This window comes from Aethalodelphis obliquidens, unplaced genomic scaffold, assembly GCF_003676395.1.
Source record: "Aethalodelphis obliquidens isolate GAN/ISIS:26980383/991018 unplaced genomic scaffold, ASM367639v1 scaffold2, whole genome shotgun sequence".
Lineage (NCBI taxonomy): Eukaryota > Metazoa > Chordata > Mammalia > Artiodactyla > Delphinidae > Aethalodelphis > Aethalodelphis obliquidens.
In genome coordinates this window covers 2,950,690-2,974,046 of record NW_020837946.1, presented here as the reverse complement: position 1 = coordinate 2,974,046, position 23,357 = coordinate 2,950,690, and the positions used below count along the sequence as shown (strand labels likewise).

At 46.3% G+C, this 23,357-nt stretch overlaps 1 protein-coding gene across 1 annotated transcript in view; it reads left to right on the top strand.

The window, feature by feature from the left end:
* Positions 1–13,688: 13,688 nt before the first annotated feature.
* RAMP1 (receptor activity modifying protein 1) overlaps positions 13,689–23,357 on the top strand; it is a 47,528-nt gene continuing 37,859 nt past the window's right edge. Inside the window, exon 1 of the mRNA XM_027117202.1 lies at positions 13,689–13,774. Coding sequence (XP_026973003.1) covers positions 13,723–13,774 — 52 coding nt within the window. The 5' untranslated portion in view covers positions 13,689–13,722. The remainder of the gene's footprint in view (positions 13,775–23,357) is intronic.

Below are 23,357 nucleotides of genomic sequence, written 5' to 3'. Positions count from 1 at the left end.
GTAGAAAAGAAGCAATAAGAGGTAAGTCAGTCATACCTTTCATATTTAAATAGTAAACATTTTAAGCTATGGATTCCATTTTCTTTTCAAATAAAAATATTATATTGAAAATAATAAAGTAACATAGAAGCTAAAAACAAGCATACTGTATTTGTAAACTATTAATGCAAAACTATTTGGGGTAATGTTAAATTACCCCAAAATTGTTTGGCTTAAGCAACATTTATCATCTCAGAGTTCACAGGTCAGGATTCAGGAATGGCGTAGCTGGGTGGTTTTAGTTTAGCGATTCTCGTGATGTTGCAGTCAAGATGTTGGCCTGGGCTGTGGTCATCAGGAGGCTTGATTGGGACTGGAAGACCTGTTTGTAAGACGGCTCATTCCCATGGCTGTTGGCGGGAGGCCTCTGTTTCTCACCACATGGGCCTTGCCGTAGGGCTGCTTGAGTGTCTTTACAACATGACACCTGGCTTCTTCAGAGTAAGAGCCATCAGAGAGAGAGAGAGAGAGCAAGATGGAAGCTGCAGTATTTTCTGTGACCTAACTTCAGGAGTCACACTCTGTCGTTTCTACCACATTCCATCAGATGCAAGTCACTACGTGCAGCCCACGCTTTTGAAGAAAGGTGTATCAAAGAATTTGTGTATGTATTTTTAAATTACCACACACAAACATAGAATCCCTGTTTATAAAATAATGGTTGGGGATTTGTTTCTAGTTATAGCTGTCCAGGTGAGTAAAGCCAACTTTCCATGGAGAACAGTTAGAAAAGCTGAATAAATATATAGACATCTGCTTGAAGGTACTGGAGAACTGTCAAGATACCATAAATTATCTGGCCAGTATAAGAGAAGATTAGTCTCAGGGAAATATGCCCATTGTTTGGGACCACTTTCCCCCAATACTGTTTGCATGTGGGGCAGCTAGGAGTTTAAAGGGACCCTTCTGATAGCACTGAAGCCAGGGGGGTGGGGCCTTAGCAGTAGAGTTGGGACACCAATGGGTTACTCTACTCCAGGAGTAACTTTGAACCAGAAGTAGATAGTTCCTCTGAGGGACTGTAACTCAGCTTCAGAACCTAAGTTAGATTGAGATGATCTGCGGTTACTAGTTCTGCCATGCACCTAGAAGAAATGAAGGTAAGAATCCTCTGGAAGAAGGTAGTATCATTTTAGGCCTCAAATTGTTTCTACCAAAATTTTTGCATATACTAATAATTTTGTAAATAAGAGTATACAATCAAAAATAACTAATCATAAATGAAATAAGACCACATGAATGAAAACTAGCATGAACACCAGGTAATAGAAATTACCCACAGGGACTCCAGCTAATTGAGTTATCAAAATTTTATTTTTAATAAATTTAATTATTTTATTTACTTAGTTTTGGCCATGTTGGGTCTTCGTTGCTGCGCGTGGGCTTTCTTTTGTCGCGGTGCGCAGGCTTCTCATTGCGGTGGCTTCTCATTGTGGCGCACGGGCTCTAGGCACACGGACTTCAGTAGCTGTGGCGCACGGGCTTAGTTGCTCCATAGCACGTGGGATCTTCCCGGACCAGGGCTCGAACTCGTGTCCCCTGCATTGGCAGGCGGATTCTTAAACTGTGCCACCAGGGAATCCCCCAGACACACTTTTAAAAACCATACTTGTATGTGATAGATTGTTTGCAAAAACAGCCACAATTATTCCTTTCCCTATAACCATGCCCCTTTGCAGTGTGACTTGGAAGCTCCTCTGATCAAGAAGTGGAGTCTGTTTTCCCACCCCCTGAATCTGGGCTGACCTTTTCACTTGCTTTGACAAGTTATGCCATTCCCAAGCCTGGTCCTCAAGAGCCCTTGATCATTCTGCTCTCTCAGAAATTTGCTGCAGCCACATAGAGACACCCAGGGTGCCTGCTAGAGGATAAGAGGCTACAGTCACCCCTCAGCATCCGTGGGGGATTGGTTTCAGGACCTCCCCCCACACCCACCCACCGCGGGTACCAAAATTTGAGGTTGCCCAAATATCTTATGTAGTATGGCTTAATATTTGCATATAACCCACACACATCCTCCCGTATACTTCAGATCATCTCTAGGTTATTTGTAATACCTAATACAATTGTAAATACTATGTGAATAGTTGTAAATACAATATAAATGCTGTAAACAGTTGCCAGAACACAGCAAATTCAAGTTTTGCCTTTTGGAATTTTTTCAAATATTTTCAATCCAAGGTTGGTTGAATCTGCAGATGCAGAACTCACGGATATGGAGGACCAACTGTACATGGAGGATAGCTAAGACATTCCAGCCTACAGCCAGCTGCCCTTAAATATGGGACAGAATCTAGCATAGATCAGCAGATAACATACCCAACCTGGCAGCTGCCCACAGATGCATGAGTGAGCCCAACCAAGATAAGACAAATCACCAAAATGAGTCCAGCCCATTGCTAACTGGCAGGACTAGAGGCTAAATGGTAGGTGGTCATTGTTTCAAGCTACTAAGTTTTGAAGGTGATTTGTTACACAGCAAAAGCTAATTAATTCAGATGTATTATGCTCAAGGAGACAAAAGACAGGCTTGAGAATTCTAGTATAGAACTGGAAATATTTTTAAAATGGAAATTCCATTAATAAAAAATAGAATTACTTAAATGAATAACTCAGTTAATAGGTTCTACAGCATATTAGACAAATTAGAGAATTAGAAAGGTCAGAAAAATTATGGAATGACACACAGAGGTAAAAGGATGGAAAACACAAAAGAGAATGCAAGAAACATAAAGACATACCAAGAAAGCCTAATTATTTGTGCAACTGGAGTTTTAACCAAAAAAAGAAGAGGGAGAAAATTGGTCAGATACAATATTTGAAAAAAAATTTTTAATGATGAAAAAAAATTAGCCAGAAATGTAGTAAATCCCTTTCAAATCCCAAGCAGGGAAAGTAAGACTTCAGTGCATCAGAAAAACTGCCTGAATATGGTCCTTGTGACCACCATGCAAAGCTGCTGAAAGTCAATCAAAACCATGTATTGAGCCCCAAAGCTTTATGAATAAGGGATACACAAGAGAAATAAAAGGCAATACATGCACACACACACAAAAAAAAAAACTTCTTGAAAACTCAAAGCAAAAAGAAAATCTATAAAGCAGCTAGAGGGAAAAAAAATTACGTTAAGAGTGCAACAATTAAACTGACATCTGATTCTCAACAGAAGCCACCAAATAATTCTACCAACTAGGATTCTATACTCAGGAAAAGAGCCTTCAAGAATAAATGAAATAAATACATTTTTACCCAATTAAAAACTAAGATAATTTGTTACTTAGAAGACCCATTGTATTAAAGAAAATACTAAACAGTGTTTTCTAGGAAGAAGGAAAGTGATTTTAGATGAAAGGTCAGAGATGCAGATGTACTGAAGATCAAAATGTTTATATCAACTAATACTGTATAAAACAAGAATAATGGTATTTTATAGGGTCTAATATAATTAACATGTATGACAATAGTAGCATATAAATTGACCACCCCCTAGGCTTAGTGATTCATTAGGAGAACTCACATGACTCAGTATATAGTTGTACTCATGGCTATGACTTATGGCAATGAAAGGATACAGAGCAAAACCAGCAAAGGGAAGAGGCACATAGGGTGATGTCTGGAGGAAATCAGGCACAAGCTTCGAAGAGTCCTCCCCCGAGTAGAGTCACATAAGACCTGCTTGTTTCCTCAAGTAATGAGTTACGACAACTCATAAGAAATGTTGTCTACCCTCATTAGAGATTCAGTGCCTAATATTTTTGTTGGAGGCTGGGCACATAGGTATCCAACATCTAGCATGTACCAAAGGTTCCAGACTCTCAGAAGGAAAGCAGCTGTTCAGCACAAACTACATTGTTTCTACAGTTTGGCACAGTGAGCCACTCTTGTCACTACTAGGATTGGTGGGAACTAAGTTCCTAGACACCAGGGCCAGCCTTGCAAGCAGGACTTTCTACGGATGACTGTCATCTCAGGCCTGCTATGTTAATTCTTTTCTACACATACCAGTTGATATCAGACTATGATAAATATAGTTGTAATCTCTGGGGTAGAGTTGGACCCTTATCTTACACCAGGGTTCCCCAACCCCCGGGGACCAGTATCGGTCCATGGCCTGTTAGGAGCCAGGCCGCACAGCAGGAGGTGAGCCTCTTGCTAGCTTAGCAGAACTTCGTCTGCTGCTCCCCATTGCTTGCATTACTCCCTAAACCATCACTCACATTACCGCCTAAACCATCCCACTCCCTCCCCCACCCCACCCCCGTGGGAAAACTGTCTTCCATGAAACCAATCCCTGGTGCCAGAAAGGTTGGGGACTCCTGCCTTACACTGTATACAAAAACTAACTCAAAATGGATCAAATTACCTAAACGTAAGACCTAAAACTGTAAAACTCTTAGAAGAAAACACAGGAAAAACTTCACAACATTGGATTTGGCATTGATTTCTTGGATATGACACCAAAAACAGACAACAAAAGAAAAGATAGATAAATTAAACTTCATCAAAATTTAAAACTTTTGTGCATTAAAGGACATTATCAGCAGTGAAAAGGCAACCCACAGAATAAGAGGAAATATTTGTAAACCATATTATCTGATAAGGATATTAAGAATATAGCTATATATCTATCATGTATCTGTATCTACCTATCTATATATCTTATCTGTACAGATATGTAAAGAATACCTACAACTCAACAACGAAAGCCCAATTTAAAAATGGACAAAGGATTTGAATAGACATTTCTCCAAAGAAGATATGCAAATGGCCAATAAGCACATGAAAATAGGCGCATTATCACTAGTCACTAAGGAAATGCAATCAGAACCACAATGGGGGGGACTTCCCTGGTGGCGCAGTGGTTGAAAATCCGCCTGCCAATGCAGGGGACATGGGTTCGAGCCCAGGTCCGGGAAGATCCCACATGCTGTGGAGGAACTAGGCCTGTACGCCACAACTACTCAGTCTGCGCTCTAGAGCCTGCGAGCCACAACTACTGAGCCCACATGCCACAACTACTGAAGCCTGCGTGCCTCGCAACAAGAGAAGCCACTGCAATGAGAAACCCGCGCACCGCAACAAAGAGTAGCCCCTGCTCGCCGCAACTAGAGAAAGCCCACACGTGACAACGAAGACCCAACACAGCCAAAAATAAATTTATTAGAAAAAAAAACAAAAAAACCCCAATGGGATACCCACTTCATACCCATTAGGATGGCTGGTATCCCCGCAAAAAACCAGAAAATAATAAATGTTGGTGAGGATGTGGAGAAATTGGGAACTTTGTGCATTGCTGATGGGAATGTAAAATAGTGCAGCCACTGTGGAAAATGGTATGACACTTCCTCAAAATATTAAACTACAATTATCACATGATCCAACAGTTCCACTTCTGAGTATTTACTGAGTTTAGTGTTACGCTTAGTCAAGGGGTAGAACTTAATGGTAAATAAGTATATATGATGTTTGTTTATATATAAATCGGTTTAATTACAATGGTTGGTTTAGTAGTAGAATGTACTGATAACTATATACTTTTCTGGAATTTTAGATTTAGCATAGCACATTTTATTGTTGATTTCTTCCTTCTTTTCTTCACCTATAGAATTTCTTTGGAAAGCATGAGTTCCCTCCTGCAGAGAATGTTCTACAGCACTTAGGGAAAAATTGTGGTAACAGCAAAATTATGCAATTAAATAGGCTTGGTAAATGGGTTTAGCTGTTTATAATATTCTACTTTATATAGCCCTCTCTTAAAATCTAGCAACTGTTGTTTCTACAATATAAAGATCTCTCTATATATAATTAAAAGATAATTTTTAATGTTTATAAACTTTGTATTTCAAACTTGTTACTTAGAGACTTAAAGCAGTATGTTTTGGATCAGAAACAGAAATGGTGTCATTTTTAAAACTCTGTGTTAAATCAGTTTTTTAAATATTGACCAAGAAAAGGTTTATTATTATTTCATACATGAAAAATATAATTTACCTGAAGTTCTTAGTTCCACTTTTCAGTTGTCTTAAGACTCTTATATTGGACCATAGGATAGCAAATAAACTGAGTCTACAGGTGTACATTTTGGAATATGTATATTTTTAAGTTTCCAAAATGATTAAATTACTGTTGTGATACATTTAATGCATTTTTATGACTTTAGTATTAAACATTTAGATGTATTTTCCCTGCTTTCACTAGGAAGAGTGAACTTTGGTAAAGTACTTAAATTTAAATGGTCACCATGTTATGTTCATTTTGTAATAAGTTCTGTTATATTAGGTTAGAGTGTAAATTGGAACACTTTTCAAGACCTAATTTTATGCTTTATCTGTTAACAAATGTCTTTAATTGCTTACTTTTAAAAGTAACATACTGTTTAAAGTTGCAGTTTTACTAGTAATAAGATGAACAAATGTGCATTTTCTTCTTCAGATGTTTACAATGTTTAGAGCATTCAATATTTAGTTGGTATTGCTTGATTAAAAGTTACCCATTTAACATTTATATTTGGTGTACTTATATTTAATAAAGGTAGAATCTATAGTAAAATTTAATACTTTCTGCAGGTTTGGTGGCATTTTCTAAGTGTAAATTACCTACCAGTGTTTATATGGAATACGAATGGACAGTAAGGCTATAGATCAAACTATTGCATTTCAAATTTTTCCTCTTTCATGGACTTTTTAGGCTTATTTCGTATATTAATTTGTCTCCGGTTATTACCAGACCCAGTCCAAACGTCTACCAGAAATTGGGTTCCAGGATGTTAAAAAAAAATTGAGGGGGGACTTCCCTGGTGGCACAGTGGTTAAGAATCCACCTCCCAATGCAGGGAACATGGGTTCAAGCCCTGGTCCTGGAAGATCCCACATGCCGCGGAGCAACTAAGTCCATGCACCACAACTACTGAGCACACGCGCCTAGAGCCTGTGCTCCGCAACAAGAGAAGCCACCGCAATGAGAAGCCCGGGCACCACAACGAAGAGTAGCCCCCGCTCACCACAACTAGGGAAAGCCCGTGTGCAGCAACAAAGACTCAGGGCAGCCAAAAATTAATTAATTAATTTTAAAAAGTTTTTTTAAAGGACTCGATTAAATGAAACTTGAAAATCATCAAGTTAGTAGATGATTCTCTAGTTTTGGCCATACATGAAGTTAGTAGAATCCTAGACTTATGGAGGTTGCTTCCTATCTGTTCAATCATACGCTTATTTATATTAAAAGGCTACATTCAGAGTAACCTTTTTTAATAAAGTTGAAACATGGATTAGACATTATTTTTAACATACTAGCAGCCATGAGAAGTATACCTCTAGTCGTTTGTTTCTAAAAGGATTTTAATTCAATGGAATTCTCTTTTAGAATACATGGAGACCAAATTACTGAATTCAATTTAGTAATTGAAAATATAGAAAGGATCATTTGAAATTATAACTTTGAGGTTTTTTGAAATAAAGGTGTCCTCTTCAAAACCTAAAGGTATGTAAAGATCAGGCAACTTTTAGATCAAAAGGCTTTTAGCCATGACCATGTAAATGGATCACTGTTATTAAGCTTCCCAAGTAAAATGTAGAAACTGGAGAAATTCATGAATCTTTGGAACTGCAAGTGAAAAAGCAATATTTATCTTATTCTCTAAGATCTCTAATTTGACATTGGTTAATTATATTAAATCGTTAGAGAATTTAAAAGACTGGTCAAATTATCCAGGTTTCCAAATATCTTCAACCAGCAAAGTTTCAGATAATTTTAGCAGACTTAATTATTGCTCAGAAGCATTTTTCTATCATACTGTGTTACTAGGACACCAAAGAGCACTTTAGCTGTACCAAATAGAATATACAGGTAATTGTGTTTGCAGATAACCAGAGACCTGGAATGTTGTAGAATACCCTGAGACTATCACCAAAAAAGTGGGACTAAAAATTCCCAGTTGGCTCTGCCTAATGCCAATGTTAATTCTAGTCCAAAGAGATAAATATGTGTAACTGAGAAGCTCAATATTACAGGTAGTTTCTTTTTTAAAAAATAGTTCTTCAGCCAGAGTTCTGCATATATTGACTTAACTTTTTTTCATTATTGATCATTGTTACTTATTGCAAAGTATCTATCTGGCATATAGTAAAATGTTTAATAAGTGTTAGCTCCTGTGGTCAGCAAAGCAGTGGCCCTCCAAGCTGACCAGTCTTCATGCCCACACCTGTGAATGCGTCACATGGCAAAAGGGAGTTAAGGGTACAGAAGCAAGTAAGGTTGCTAATCAACTGACCTTGAGATGGGAAGATGATCCTGGATTATCTGGGTGGGCAGAAGAGAGAACCGGAGAAATGGCATTTCGACAAGGGCTTCACCCACTGTTACTGGCTTTGAAGATGGAGGAAGGTGGCTAGGAGCCAAGGATTGCAAGTGGACTCTAGCAGCTGGAAAAGGCAAGGGAACATTGTCCCCTAGAGCTACCAGCAGCAGTGCAGCCCTGCCGACATGTTGATTTTAGCCTGGTGAAACCTGTCTCTGACTTCTGACTTACAGAAGTATGAGATAATAAATCTGTATTGTTTAAGCCGCCAAGCTAGTGGTGATCTGTTACATCAGCAATAGAAAACTAATAAAGCTATAATTGTTACCTCTAGAGAACTGCTAGGAACAGTATAAGACTGCTTATAGGTTCAGTGTATCTTTGCCTGAATTTTGATTCTTGGGGATAAGGTAGGTGTGAGCTATGAGTATTAAATAAACCACCACCTCTTCGTATTTATATAGAACTTTTATCTTAATAACATCGTGATACTTAGGGTTGATAGCGATAGTCCCCTGACAGATCAGAGAATGTCATTGTTATGTATATTATGGACATCGTTATAAACAACTTCGGTGTTCCTGCGAGGAAGCTGAGAGTCAGACTTGCGCATCATTTCTAACAGTTTACTGTGTAAGAAGGCAGGTTCTGAAGCCAGATTTTCTTGATTCAGATTCCTGCCCCAAGTTTGTCTGCTGTGTTTAGCCTTGGACAAGTTATATAATTTCCCTGTGCCTCAGTTGTCTGGTGTGTAAAATGGAGATACAAGAAGTATCTGCCCTCCTAGGCATGGAGTAAAGTAAAGCGTTTGCCACAGTACTTGTTACAATATAAGAGCGTGTCAAGGGTTGCTGCTTCCGGTAGCGCGGTCATCAAGCAGTGTGCAGCGATGCATCTTTCTGTGTTGTAACTTTACCCTGACTTTGTTGTAGTATCTTGCTGTTTTGCTTTCATTCTCCTTTCTTGATTATCTTTTTTTTCTCTTCTATGAACGTCTATAACCTGCCTGAAAATTTCTTAGAATGAAGCAGGCCGTAAGTTGCTGTGTTAGGGGGTACTTGATTACAAATGATAGAAACACAAATCAAACTAGCCAAAGCACAAAAAAAGTAAACTTAACTCACATAAGTGACACTTCCAGAAATTAATTCAGATATAACTGGATCAAGAGCCTTTTCTTCTTTTTCTCTTTCTCTCTTTTTTTTCTCTCTTCCTACCTCTCCCTCCCTGATTCCCTCCCCCGCCAAACACACACACACACACACACACACACACACACACAGCTAAGTAGGGATGGTTACAGTGTTCACTGAACTTCTGGGAAATAGGCACACAAGCAGTGTTCAAATTAAGTGTTTGTTATACGCTCTTAACTTTTTACTTAGCAACAATTTTAGATTTACAGAAAAGTTGCAAAAATAGTACAGAGAGTTCATGTATGCCCTTGGTTGGGCTTCCTGTAATGTTAACAGTTTACATAACCACAGTAAAATGATCAAAACTGGGAAATTAACATTGTTGCGATACTACTCACCACAGATCTTATTAAGATTTCACCAATTTTAACCCCTAATGTTCCTTTTCTGCTTCAGGACCCACTCCAGTGTCCCACATTGTATTTAGTTATTGTGTTTTCTCCATCCCCTCCAGTCTGGGACAGTTCCTAAGTTATTTTCCTGTCTTCCATGACCTTGACACTTCTGATGAGTATTTGATTAGCTATTTTTATAAAATGCCTGTCAATTTTGATTTATCAGCTGTTTTCTCCTGATGAGATTGAGGTTATGCATTTTTTGATAAAGAAGACCACAGAAGAGGCCTTCAGTACTTCATATCTGGGGGACATGATCCGTCTCCTGCAGGTGATACTATCCTTCATCACTTGGTTATGGCAGCCTCTGTTGGGTTCCTCCACTGTATTTTGTTTGTATTACTATTTTTCCTTCGTAATTGAGAGAGATCTTTGATGGTATGTAAGTATCTGTTTCTCCTAAAACTTTTGCTCACTGGTTTAGCATCCATCAGCCAATCTTGCCTGAAACAGTTATTCTTGTGGTGTTTGTCTAATGATGATTTTGTATGTCTTTCTTTCCTTCTACATTTATTACTTAGAATTGTTCCATAAGGAAAACCTGTCCTTTCTCCCCCATGTATTTATTCAGTTATTTATTTCAATATGGACTCAGTGATGTTCATTTTGTTCTGTGAGTTATAACACTATCATTGCTTATTTTGTCGCTCAGATGATTCCAGCTGTAGGCATTAGGAGCTTCTTTGGGTTGGGTTCTTTGTCTTTGAAAATCACCATCCTTTTCCAAGTACTTGCTTATTTTCTGGCACCACAGAATATTTTAGGCTCATCTTATATGTTCCCTGCCCCAGCCCTGGAATCAGCCACTTCTCCAACAAGCTGTGTTTCCTTTTCTTTGAGAATGATGTTTAGAAACCAAGATCTGGTCAGTAGATGTGCTCACTGCTGTTGGAGTTGGTCGTAGGCCCTCTCAGCAGAGAGAACTAGGAAATGTATGCATTTCTGTCAATCTGTGCACCCAGACACACCTGTAGTTGTTTATTCAGACCTAGCATACACACCAAGTCATGACAGCATTGCTAAATCAGACCCTGGGAGAAACATTTACTACCTGGAGTACAGCATTTGTGTGAAGTTCTTTTTGTCTTTATCCTTAGAGTGTGCAGTCAGAATATCATTCTCTAAACTTACTTAGGTTCTGTCTTTTATTCCTGATCCCCTTCAGTGTGGTTGTGTTATGTATTTGTAATAGAGCTGTTTCCCATCTCTTAGGGATCCCTCTCCTGTGGTCCAGTGTGACGATCTGTTTGGTCCAGTTTTTTAGTTGAAGTGGGGAGGGTAGATCCAGTCCCTCTTGTTTCATCATGGCTGGAAACAGAAGCCTTCTTTTAATTTTGAATTTTTAGTGAAGTTGACCAGGTCTTTTTGAACTATCTAGATTGTGTCCTTATTAACCCTACTGTGCATACAGTAAAGCACTTGGCCGTTTTCTCAACTCTTCCATTGTTTAACCTAACATCCATATAGATGGAGGTGCCCAGGGAGAGGAATGATTTTCCATGCTACCAGCTAGAAATACAGATACATCAGACAAAATCTAGCCAGGGCAAAATTGTCAACTCTTAGATATGTGTCACAGCTACAGGAACAAGTGTTGAAGAGTTTGTCCCACTTTCCTACCTCTGCAGAAGGGAAAACCCATCGTAATTACTGGGGCATCTCTTACCCAGACCCAAGGTGCAGAAAAGAAAACCATTAGGGGAGAAAGTGCCATGGTGTGCATACCTCTTGGCTTTGGCATTCCCAAGAGAACTGTGAACTTCCTAAGCACATGAACTTGAGAAATAACACTTTGTCTTGCTAGGCACATGTGTCTGTTAGGGTGGTGAGTGTGAGAAAATGGAGGAGAAAAGGCAGAGGGCTTCCCCTGCTCAGCCCATGCCTCCTGTTGCAGTTGAGCCTCAAAGAACATGTTGCAAAGAATGGTTCCTGCTGACCCCAGTGGGGTCCCAGGTTAATGAAGGTACCTGGGGTAATGAAGAAGGAGCTGACCAGAAGATGATGCAAGGAGGCCCGCAGGCCAAGGGTGGAAAGGGTGACTCAAAAGGGTGAGCAGAGGGCGAGTCTGAGAGCAGCAGAGACGCCCGCTCTTTTCCCTAACCAGCGACTGGCTGTCCCCAGTATAGGGTTCACAGGCTTGGGCCGGGCCCCACTCATCTCCCGTAACAGTGCCTTTCCCACCTGGCCTGGTCCCCGGTCACTGGCTCTTTACTCTGGCCTGCAGCCCCTCACACACTCCTCCACCCAGCCCTCAAGGCTTCTTACACTGCAGCTGAGCCAGGCGCACCAGGCCCCATACGTGTGGTTCCTGTGTCACAGCATTCATGTTACTTAAATCTGGACATTCCTCACTAGATCCACCATCTGAAGTGCAGGACCTGCCCTGTTTATGCAGCACAGTCTTGCACACAGTTGGGGCTCAGATGTTTCTTAAATGAATAAAGAGAGAGGCCAGGCCACCCGCTGGGGTGTATCTTCCTAAGGTCTGGGAAGAGGGGCTACTCAACTCAAGAGCGCATGTGGCCTCCGCCACCATCTGACACAGACCCCTATCAGGACACTTGGGACCCCCAGGTTGTAGGCATGCTGGCCCTGAGTGCCCTCCCAACCACCTGGCTGTCAGCTGCTGCCTGTTCTCTGAGCCGACAGCAGGTGGCCCTGTTCCCTTTCATTCAGCAGAGGGAAGTGTTGAGTCAGCCCACATGGACTGACCGCAGAATCCTGCACGAGGCACTCTGCTACGTGTATGAGGCTTCAGCCACACACATGTGAGTTGCTCTCGGGCTAGTGATTCTTCCTCCTCCCTAGGGCAGTGGCTGATTCCTTAGCGTGAGCGTAAGTTTACTCAATTGCTCAGAGTTCTTGGAAGAGTTTGTTACAAGAAGGAACCACTGCAAGGTGAATTCCAGCCACCAGAAGAGCTTAGAGAGCCCAGGTCAGCTCAGCTATGCTGGGCTGATGCCTCCCAGTTCAGGTGTGAGCAAGCAAGCTGGGGAAATCTGCGCTCCCTCAGGCTTCCCGGGGCTCTCATGTGCCCTTTCTTTCTACACAAGTTCAGAGTCAGAATGAGGCCTTCCCAGCCTCCTCTGCCTCTCACCACCCATTCTCGGCAGCAAGTCCACCAGGGCCACCTTTCTGTCCCCTCAAACAGCCCTCTTCCCTCCAGTCCCCTTCGTGCACCTCCTCCCCTGCGCCCGCACCCTGTTCCTCATCTTGTCTTTCCAGTTCCTCATTGGACCTATGGGTCCTTTTTTGGTTACTGAGTCTCCTCAGGCCCCGGGACTGGTTTTGTCCTCTTCAGGATCCCCAGTGCCTGCACCTTGGCCTTTTGCAGAGCACACCCCCGAGGTAGGAGTGGGCGGTTGTAACCCAGGGAGAGGAGGAGGGATGGTGCCCGGGTTGACATGGAGATGCCCTGTCTAGAAGAGCCGCCCTAGTTAAACAAGCGTCTGTTTGTCAAACACTTCAGGAGCGTTCCCCGGAGCCCGAGTGTGCGCTCGCCCGGGAAGGGTCCCGGCCCCGCGCTCGCTCCGCGCGCTCAGAGCTACTCGCCGAGGGCCGGGCCGCCTCGCAGGTTCAGCCTCTGCCCCGGCGCCCCGCTGGCAGGTGCTGGCCAGCCCGGCTCCCCCGCTGTCGGCCTTCCCTTTGGGTCCCGGCGCCCCCCCCCCCCCGCCATCCCCGGCGGGCCGCACTGCCGCCTCCTCCCGCCCGCTCCGCTCCCGCCCCCGCCCTCGGCGCGCCGCCCGGCGGGCTCACTCCTCGGCGGGGCGCGCGACGGGCGGACTCGGCTGCGGACATGGCCCGGGGCCTGCGCGGCCTCCCGCGGCGCGGCCTCTGGCTGCTCCTGGGTGAGTAGGGCGGGGGTCCCGGCCACCCCGGGTCCGGCTCGGGACGGGGCCGCGGGCGGCGCCTCCCTCAGGGGAAGGGGCGGCTTCGGAGGCGTCGCGGGCTCTGGAGGGGCGGGCGCTTCCCCCCCCACCCCGGCCCCACGGGAGCTCTCGGCTCAGGAGGAAACAGCGGCCGCGCGGCCCCCCTTCCCGCACCTCTGCTCCCGGCTCTGCCCTGCGGGTGCGGCCGTTTCAGGGTTTCGGAATCAGACCACGGGCCATTTACCTAGAAACTTAGTTAAAACTGAGAATCTGACTGTCACAGGCAGCAGTTGCTGATTTGCCAGTAAAGCCTCCTTTGTAGATGTTCTCTGTCCTCTTCGGGGACATCGCCACAGCTTGTTGTTGTTTGTCGTTGACTTGTCACTTCTGGCTAATAGAAGTTCAAAGAGGGACCCTTGGTGAGGGGGCGGGACGCGCTCGGCTTTCTGTTTTGAGGGACTAGATGGAAACCCAGTGGTGACAGGAACCTGCACCAGCCTTAGCAAAATTTCACAAGAAATTGTCATCTTCACTTCCCTGTCCAAAATGTTCTCACAAAATGCTAAGAAACCTACCTAAACTGCTTTAACTGCTGGACTCATTTCGTGTATTTAGTTAGTTACCTTTTAATAAAAACTAAATAGATCTTTTAAAGTGAACGAATCCAGTGGCCCTGGGAAACCTGTGTCCTGGCTGCCGAACAGATGATGCTGGTCTGAAGCACCTGCTGCGAGGTGCCTCTCGGTGAAGGGGTGACACCACACTGCCTTGTAGCTGCTGGAGAAGCAGCTTGGGGCCGTGGGGCTTGGCTGGGACGAGAGGGGCTGCAATTCCAATCTCCCTATTCGCACACCTCGCCAAGGCGTGTTGGATCTGCCTAAAACCCTTAGTATCTGCTTCAGTAGAGTGTAATCTGAAAGCTGATCTTGCCACCTAAGTGTTTTGGCTGAAGCTATGTGAAAAGCCCAGTCTTATAATAATATTATTCTCTTCTTTTGCATTAGGATCTATGGGCTTGATGTGGAACTCACTGTTTTAGTTTCCTAAGAAATGAACATTTCTGTTTTAGCAAGTTAGAGAGCCGGGTTGGCTCATTTCTTAAACATAAATAAATAAATGTTCTTTACAGCTGTCCAGAAACTGCACCCTCTAAAGCTTGTATAAATAAAACACTATTTCACGGTCACATACAAAGACCTTCCTTGCTTACCAAAAAAATAATACATGTTCTGGTGGAAGTTTAAAATCCTAGAATCTTAACATTATTCTGAGAGGTCTGGCTAATGTTACATCTTGGAAAAAGAAACACAGGCTTTATGAGGTTATCCGTTAATTAGTGTCATTGGAGCCCAGCGGTAATTAGAAGAATTACAGGAGCACACAGTTTTCTTCCCAAGTGGTGACGTGAGCTAGATCTCCATGGTGATGAAGATTTTGCTACCCAGAAAAGCAAGGTGGCATTTCTTGTTTTTCATCAGTCTGAAAGGAGGGCGTTTCCAGAGGACCCAGAGTTAGTCTATGATGACTTCATTGTAAGCTCCTGTTTTTATGAGTCCACCTTTACTCAGGAGGGCTGGCTGACACTGTCCTCTATGAACTCATCTGTCGTCTGTCCTGGGAAACACGCACCTTCCCTGGCATGCTGGGGGCGGTTGGGGGTTTTCTTGCAAGGCTGCTATATTTATTGAAATATGTGACTCTGTATAAATGCAAGTATAACTGTTGGGAACCGACCGGGGCGTCACAGGAAATGCAGTCAATGTGACAACTGCAGATTACCGTGCTGTTTGACGTCTGGAGGCGGTTCTAATCCTGGAGTCCAAATCGGAAGGATTCTTTTTGCTAATCGACCTGGTGTGTTTGTTTATTACCCTCTCTATTCTATTTAGGTGCAGGGAGAAGTTTCTGGGTTTTGTCTTCCTTCCATAGGTGCATGCCAGTCGGTGTGCGTAGTGTCAGTCCCAGGCCAGGGCTGTTGAGAGATGTTTATGCCCTCATTGGAAGTGGTGATAGCAACACGTCAAGGAAATGTTGTAGGTGGAATCCTTACTTAAGGCAGACAGCTAGTTCGGAAAGTCTGTTCCTCCTGATTTTTTTTCTCCCGGGATGAAGCAGTTTCACAGCTTCTACTCAGACGTGCTGTCTGGCAGAGTGTGCGATGTGGGCGCCCCATGCGGTGTGAATTCCAGTGAAGATGCTGAGCTGCCGACCGTGCAGCCCCGCGGGTTTGCCCACCAGCATCCCACTCCTTCGGGCACAGAGCCCGTCTTTCCCAAGGTCCACCTGGCACGGAGGGCTCCCCACTCAGAGGGCCCCGGCCCCAGCCCGCCCCCCCAGGCTCATCTCAGGGAGGAGCACGGGACCCAGACTGAGCGATCCGTCTTCTCCTGGAGCCTTCTGACTCTCTCCTCTTGGCTGGATGTGAGTGCCGGGTGCCAGATCGCATCCCAGGAACCTCGGGGGACTGGGCGTAGGGCACCTGTCCAAGCTGACAGACGCAGGCAGGACCTCTCCTCATTGAGCCTAGATTGAGCCCCGAGAGGTGAACTTTTCAATCCTGTAACCCCATCACATCTGAGCCAGCCGTGTCCCTTGCAGAACAGTGCCTGATATGTGGCAGAGGCTCACGGGGTTCTGAGAAGGGCACACGCCTGAGGGCTGTGGGATCCCTGCCCAAGAGCCTCTTGCTCTGCTGGGGACTCCGGGAAGACCCGAGGAGGAGACGCTGCAGCCTTAGGAGGGGTGAAGGGGAGATGGGGCGGCTGCTCTGGCCTTAGCGCCTACCCTGGCCCTGTGCCCGCCCGCCCCTGGCTCTTCACTTTCTTCCTGGCAGATGGAGAAAAACACGATGCTGCTGGGGGTCTGTCCTGTCCCCAGGCCCAGCCACCAGCCCTCCACACACACACACACACACACACACAACACACACGGAGCCCCTACAGGGATGTCCTTGGCACCAGCCCTCCCTGCTCCAGGATGGATGACCTTGGGTCTGGGTAACATTTCTAGAGAATGCGTTTGTTCTTAGCGAGGAGGGTTATGTCAACACAGCGGCAGGAGGAGGCTCCCAACCTAAACAGGAACTTATTCTTTGTAACATAATGACGGTATTGTTGTCGGTGGAGAAAGAAGTTTTTTCCCTAAGATTGTTCTATTTTAGTGTTTTCTAAGACATCACTTCAGTCATCATTCAAAACACAGACGCTAAGCAGCTTCATTCAAGCAGGATCAACTGCCAAGTCCCGGCAGGGGAGCAGGGGACCCCGTGGGCCCGAGCGGCGCATCACAGCCAAGCCGTTCTTACTTATTCCTCGTTGGGCCTCACAGTGTCTCCTTTATTTCCCTCCACGATGGCGCCCTCCCTCCCGCGTGCAGTTCCCACGGTCGATTCTGTGGGACCGGAGACCTGGCCCGCATCCCTCTGCCCTCCACGGCCCAGCCGGGCAGTGCCCACCCTGCTCCCTGGGGCTCTGCACCCCGACACCCGACAGGCTCACCAGGAAGGGTTCTCCTGAGCCAGACCTCACCTGAGAGGCCCAAGGGCAGCAGTTTACCCAGCAAATGACTGAATGATAACGCTTGCCTTACTGTCACAGACTCAGGCCAGTTGTCGGCTGGAATGAAAGCAGTTCATGTATCACATAGCAAATCCATGTTACGGGGGAAGAGGCCTGAAAGGCGTAGTCAGGTAACAGAAACTTGGTGACACTGACACCCCAGGTTGGTGCTCTCTGCATATGCCTGTATTGCCTCCAGAAGATTCCAGGGTCCATTTGCAAGAGGAAGGATGGCTGCGGGCTGGGTGGAGGGACAGATAAGGGAGCATCGGGGAAGCACTAATTTCTCCTGGTAACTTCTACCTGGTACAGAACACAAGTGGGCCCCAGGGTGTCAGGCCTGGAAGGGGCTTCTAGTAGGTAGAAGCCAGGGGTGCCGCTACACAGCCTACTGCTGGGGGCTGCCCGCTGCAGCCCCACACGAAGAAGCGTCCAGCACAAAACGCCCACGGTGCCAAGGCTGAGAAGCCACGCGCCCGTTGAGCCACGTACGCGAAGGTGCCATCTGTGCAGAAAGAAGTAAAAGCCGCGGGCGGCGGGGCCCCAGATCTCAAGCCCCCGGGAGTCGGGAAGAGCGCTCCAGAGCACAAGGACAGTTATGCAAAGGCCTTGGAACTTTCCAGAAGCCTTTGTGATGGAAGCATGAGGGGAAGAGGGCTTTGAGTCAAGCTACAGGAGGACCCGATCCTCCAGGCCAAGGGGAGCAGTTCAGATTTCGTTGCGAGGGCAATGGGCAGACCTGGAGGATATTAAATGCGGTGACGAGATGGAACAAATGGTTTAAAGAGCCCTGGGCTGCTGTGCCGGAGCCCAGCGGGAGCTGGGCGGGGGCTGGAGGTGGGAGACAGGGCGCGGGAAGGTGGGGCTGAGCTGGAAGGAGTGGAGAGGCTCCAGAGGGTTCCACAGGTGGACAGAGGGCTCGGCTGTGGGAAGGGAGGGAGCAGCGAGGAATGCAGAAGAGCTGGGCACCTAGCAGGCAGCCGCCAGAGAGCTGGCGCATCACAGCTGAGGCTTCCAGGAAGTCATAGGGCCCCCGCTTAAATTCAGTGTCAGTGAAGCGACAAATTGTTTTAGTATAAGAGTGTCTCAAGCAATATTTGGGACATATTTATACTAAAAAGAACTCGTTTACGTGCCATCCCAGTTTAACTGGGCGTCCTGTAGTTTTATTTGCTAAAGCTGGCAGCCCTATCCACAGCAGCCACATTGGTGACACGTCCCCTTGGACACTCAGGGATGGTGGCAAGTAGGCAGGTGTCTGCAGGGCACAGAAGAAGTGTGGCTGGGAGAGACGCCTGGGGCGGCATCCGTGTCAAGATGGTGTGAGAGCCTCGGATAGAAGGGATGGCCCCGGGGGTGTGGATGCAGGTGGGGCGCAGGCTCCCGATGGAGGCCGGGGAGGGGAGGCCGAGGCCGAGGAGAGGCTGAGACAGAGACTGGGGAAGGCAGTTGGCAGGGGCGAGTGTGGAAGAGGTGACAGCTAGTGCAGCCCGGAGAAGGTCAGGTCCTCTGAGAAGGTGCAGAGAGGGCTCACCCAGAGTGCTGCCTACTGAGGGTGTCCTCCCGTGCCGGGGTTTTAGACATGCAGATCTCTGATTCATCTGGAATGTCTGCTGGTTTTCTAGCTAAGTGGCTGTTGGGATTTGAATGGTGATTGCCCTGATTTGTTGACTGATCTGGGAGGATTTTAACAAGACCACCTGTTCAGGAAACAGCAGTCTGTCCTCCACCCCACCCACAGGATTCCTTTTCTCCTGCAGATTACTTCTTCAATTTCTAGAAATCTTGTGGTTTCTGGCTGCTCTATGACTGGGATATCTCCCCCAATTATCTTCTCTCTGGTCTCTGCTGGGACATAAGCTCCTTTTTTGTGCGTTGGTTTTACGCTTGGCGGTCTTTGTGCGCGTGGTTTCTAACAGTGCCAGCTTCTTGTTTTGTTTTCGTTCTTGTCCCCCTTGGCTTTTTCAGATAGATCATTAGATCATCTGTAAGGAAGGGTGTCACCTCCTCCCCACGTTGACACTCTTGGTTCCCCGCTCCAGCTGGGTTGGAGGGTGACTCTGCTGAGGAGGGGGTGTGGCCGCAGCTGCCTTCCTTCATTCCTGACTGAGGGCAACAGTGCCTCAAACCTTCAGTCTTTCTCCTTTGGGCAAGATGCTTTTTTAATTTTATTTTATGTTTGCTAGAGACAGGGAGGGGAAGGGATAGAGAATGAGTCTTCTTTCCATGTGTGAAATACTCTTTTATGACGTTAAGGAAGAATCATTTCTTCCTTGGCAGTGTGCAGAGCTCTGAGTTCCCTCCTTGAGGGGCGGGCTGCTGGCACTGGTGAAATGGGGCCCCAGGTGGAGAAGGGGTTCACCAGTGTGAACCTTCCTGCATTTCTGGGATGAATGGAGTGTTCCTTGGGTCCCTGTGCTGGCTTTCAGCAGACTTGGGAGTCTGCTGCCCACTGCTTATTCTGAGTTATGCTTTGCTATTCCTAAGTGAGAGTGCTCTGCACTTTCTTTGGTGGGTTTTATTAGCAGCACTGGGGTTTCTTCCCAGAAGAGGTTTGTGAACGTTCACTCTTTCTGTCTGCGTCAGGGCAGTTGGGATGATGTGAATGACCAGCTCCTCCAGGACCTGAAGGACCTTCATTTTCACTTGCAAAACCATCGAGTGGGGCCCTGTTTGGCAGGAAAGATAACCGAGAACGTTTCCAGTGTCTTTCGTGGGTCTTGGTCCTCTTGGGTTTCCTATTTCTTATAGTGATGATGTTTCACATTTTCCTGTGAACTTGTCCATTTTATCCAATATATCATTAATATAGGCATCTTATTTTTCTATTTCCCACTGTATCTGTGGACATATGTTTGCCATGTCTGGTCTGAATTGGCATTTTCCTGTCATCTCTCGATCAGAAGAGACAGTGATTTATCTCTGTTATTAGACCCCTCCCCTCCCCCCAGAAGAACCAGTTCATTTCCCTTGAATGCCAAATCCATTTGTTTTTGTTCTGTCTTTCTCAGGAATGAAACTTGTTCTTTGGCATCATGGCTGCAGCCCCTGAATTTCTTTCTGTCTTGTGCCCGTTGCTAACATTTTCTTGATTTTCTTTCTTTGTGGGTTTTATATCTTCTTAAAATGTGACTTATTTGGAAGCAAGTTTTGAACAATCCCAGTGACTCAGCCTTTTGGTTTCTCCCCCGACACTCCGTGGTCAGGAAGCAGTCGTAGACCACCGCCACGGCTTAGTGCGAGTGAAGGCATCGTTCTGGGCCTTGCAGAATTTCCCTTTTGTAAAAGGCCCCTAAACCCACAAAAAGAGTGTGGAGTTTTGTTTGTTTGTTTGTTTTTTGGCCGTGCTGAGCAGCTTGCAGGATCCTAGTTCCTCAACCAGGGATCAAACCCCGGGCCCTCAGCAGTGCGAGCACCGAGTCCTAACTACTGGACGGCCAGGGAATTTCCGAGTGTGGAGTTTTTATGTGTTGATTCTAGTCATCATCTTAAACTATATTACTTATGTATCCTTACTTATTGTAGTCCCCCAGCTGTGTCAGGGCTGGGAGAACTGTGTTTCAACCCCACGCTGCTTCTCTGATTCACTTTTCTGTCGCTGAGTTCCTGCACGTTCTGTGCCACTGGGACAGTGGGGAATTCACACACCTAATCTCTGCCAGTCACATCCACGTGAGGAGTTCTTATAGCATAACCTTCTGTGTCCTCTTTATTGTTTTTTTTTTTGTTTTGTTTTGTTTTGCGGTACGCGGGCCTCTCACTGTTGTGGCCTCTCCCGTTGCGGAGCACAGGCTCCGGACGCACAGGCTCAGCGGCCATGGCTCACGGGCCCAGCCGCTCCGCGGCATGTGGGATCTTCCCGGACCGGGGCACGAACCTGCATCCCCCGCATTGGCAGGCGGACTCTCAACCACTGCGCCACCAGGGAAGCCCCTCTTTATTGTTTTTTAATTTTATTTGTTTTTACTTTTAATTGTGGTAGAATACATATAAAATTTACCATCTTAACCATTTTAAGATGGTTACAGTTCTGTGGCATTGAGGCTATTCACATTGTCCTGCAATCATTGTCACCACCCACCTCCAGAACTTTTGCATTTTCCCAAAATGTTACTCTACCCACGAAGCACTAACTCCCCATCCCCTTCCCCCAGCCCCTGGCAACCACCTTTCTACTTTCTGTCTCTTTGATTCTGACTACTGTAGGTACCTCACATGAATTGGAATCATATAGTGTTTGTCTTTTTGTGAGTGGCTTATTTCACTTAGCATTATGTCTTCATTCATGCTATGGCATGTGTCACAATTTCCTTCGTTTTTAAGGCTGAATAATGTTCCCTCCTATGTATATACCACATTCTGTTTATCCATTCATCTATCAATGACACCTGGATTGCGTCCACCTTCTGGCGATTGTGAATAATGCTGCTATGAACACAGGTGTGCAAGTTATCTCTTAGAGACCCTGTTTTCAATTTTCTTGAGTGAATACCCAGAAGTGGAATTGCTGGATCATATGGTAGTTCTATGTTTACTATTTTGAGGAACTGCTCTACTGTTTTCCACAGTAGCTGCACCATTTTCCATTCCCACCAGCAGTGCCCAAGGGTTCCGATGTCACCACATCCTCAGCAGCACTTGTTCTTTCCTGGTTTTTTGACGGTAGCTGTCCTGCTGGGTGTGGGATGCCCTTTCTTTCTTTCCAGGTGGAATTTGACTTTGTCAGGGATGATACTGTGCTTTATTATTTTTTGGTCTTACATTTGTCTGACTCCACTGCCCACGTTTTGGGTGTTATTCTGCATCACTTAGGCGTTTGATCTCATTTAGCATCCTATTTTCTTGTGGATTCAGGGCACACATCGACAGGTCCTCCCACAACCAGCACAGAGCAGGCACTTCAAGGAGGGGAGGGAGAAGGGGAAGCAGCATCGCTGGGCCAGAGCAAGGGGACGGTGGGTCTGCAGGCTGACGGCAAGGATGAAAATCAGGTGACAGGAGAATCTTCTAGGTGAGGGCTTCATTGGAGCAAGTTGCTGCTTGAGGGGGAAGTGGAAGGGGCCCTGGGCCGGGAGGAGAGGACTCTTCCTGCGCTCTCTCAGACCTTGACTAGCTGCTCAGAGGGTGGCAAGGGCGGAAATTCCTCTTGCCAGGCATGGAGAGCATCCTGGGACAGGGGGCGAGCTGGACCAGCTGACCTCCTGCAGAGAGAGGGCATTAGATGGAACAGAGACGGGAGAGGAAGAGCTCAGGGGAAGCCGAGGGGCTTTTGCCCTAGAGGAAGTTCAGTGTGACGGAGCCTGGCAGTGGGGAGATGCCCAGGGGCCACGTGGGGAATGCTGGAGGGACCACGGCACCCACTCAGGGGCTGGCACAGGGACCCTCTGGCCCACCAACGACGGAGCGTGGTGACCGATGGAGCCAGTTCAGGAGACCCCGACTCGCGGGCGGCAGGAATGGGCACTCAGATGGGCTGGGGAGCTCCTCCCTTGGGCCCCAGGCTCTCCATCCTCTGGAGAGGTCGTCTCCAGGCTCTCTTGGCCCAGCCCCTGTCAGTAAGTTCGCTGGGATGTGCTTCTCCAGTCGCTGTGCAGTGATTCATCTGCGTGTCAGAAAAGCATGCAAAGATAGACTCCCTTAACAAGTGAGACGTTGAAATTAGTTCCTAAAACCATGAAAATCCTTTTGCTTTCCTCTGAGGGCACCACGTGTTCCTTAAGGACACCAGTGATTTTAGTGGGAGCAATGGGCTTGAGTCGGCTGTACCTGCTCAGGTGGAAAATGCTGGTCCCCTGGGATTAGGTGGACCCGGTGCCGGGAGGAGGCAGCTCGGCCGCTGGCTCTTGGCTTGACCTCATGTCCTTCGGGGCGCCTGCATGCGGCCAGGCATCCATCTCATGGGACTCCCACCTCTCCAGTGAGACCCCTCCAGGCCGCTCATGGGGAGGTGGCCCTGGGGAAGCCCACCTGCAGAGGTGACTTGGTTCGAGGCCCTCAAAGCCTCA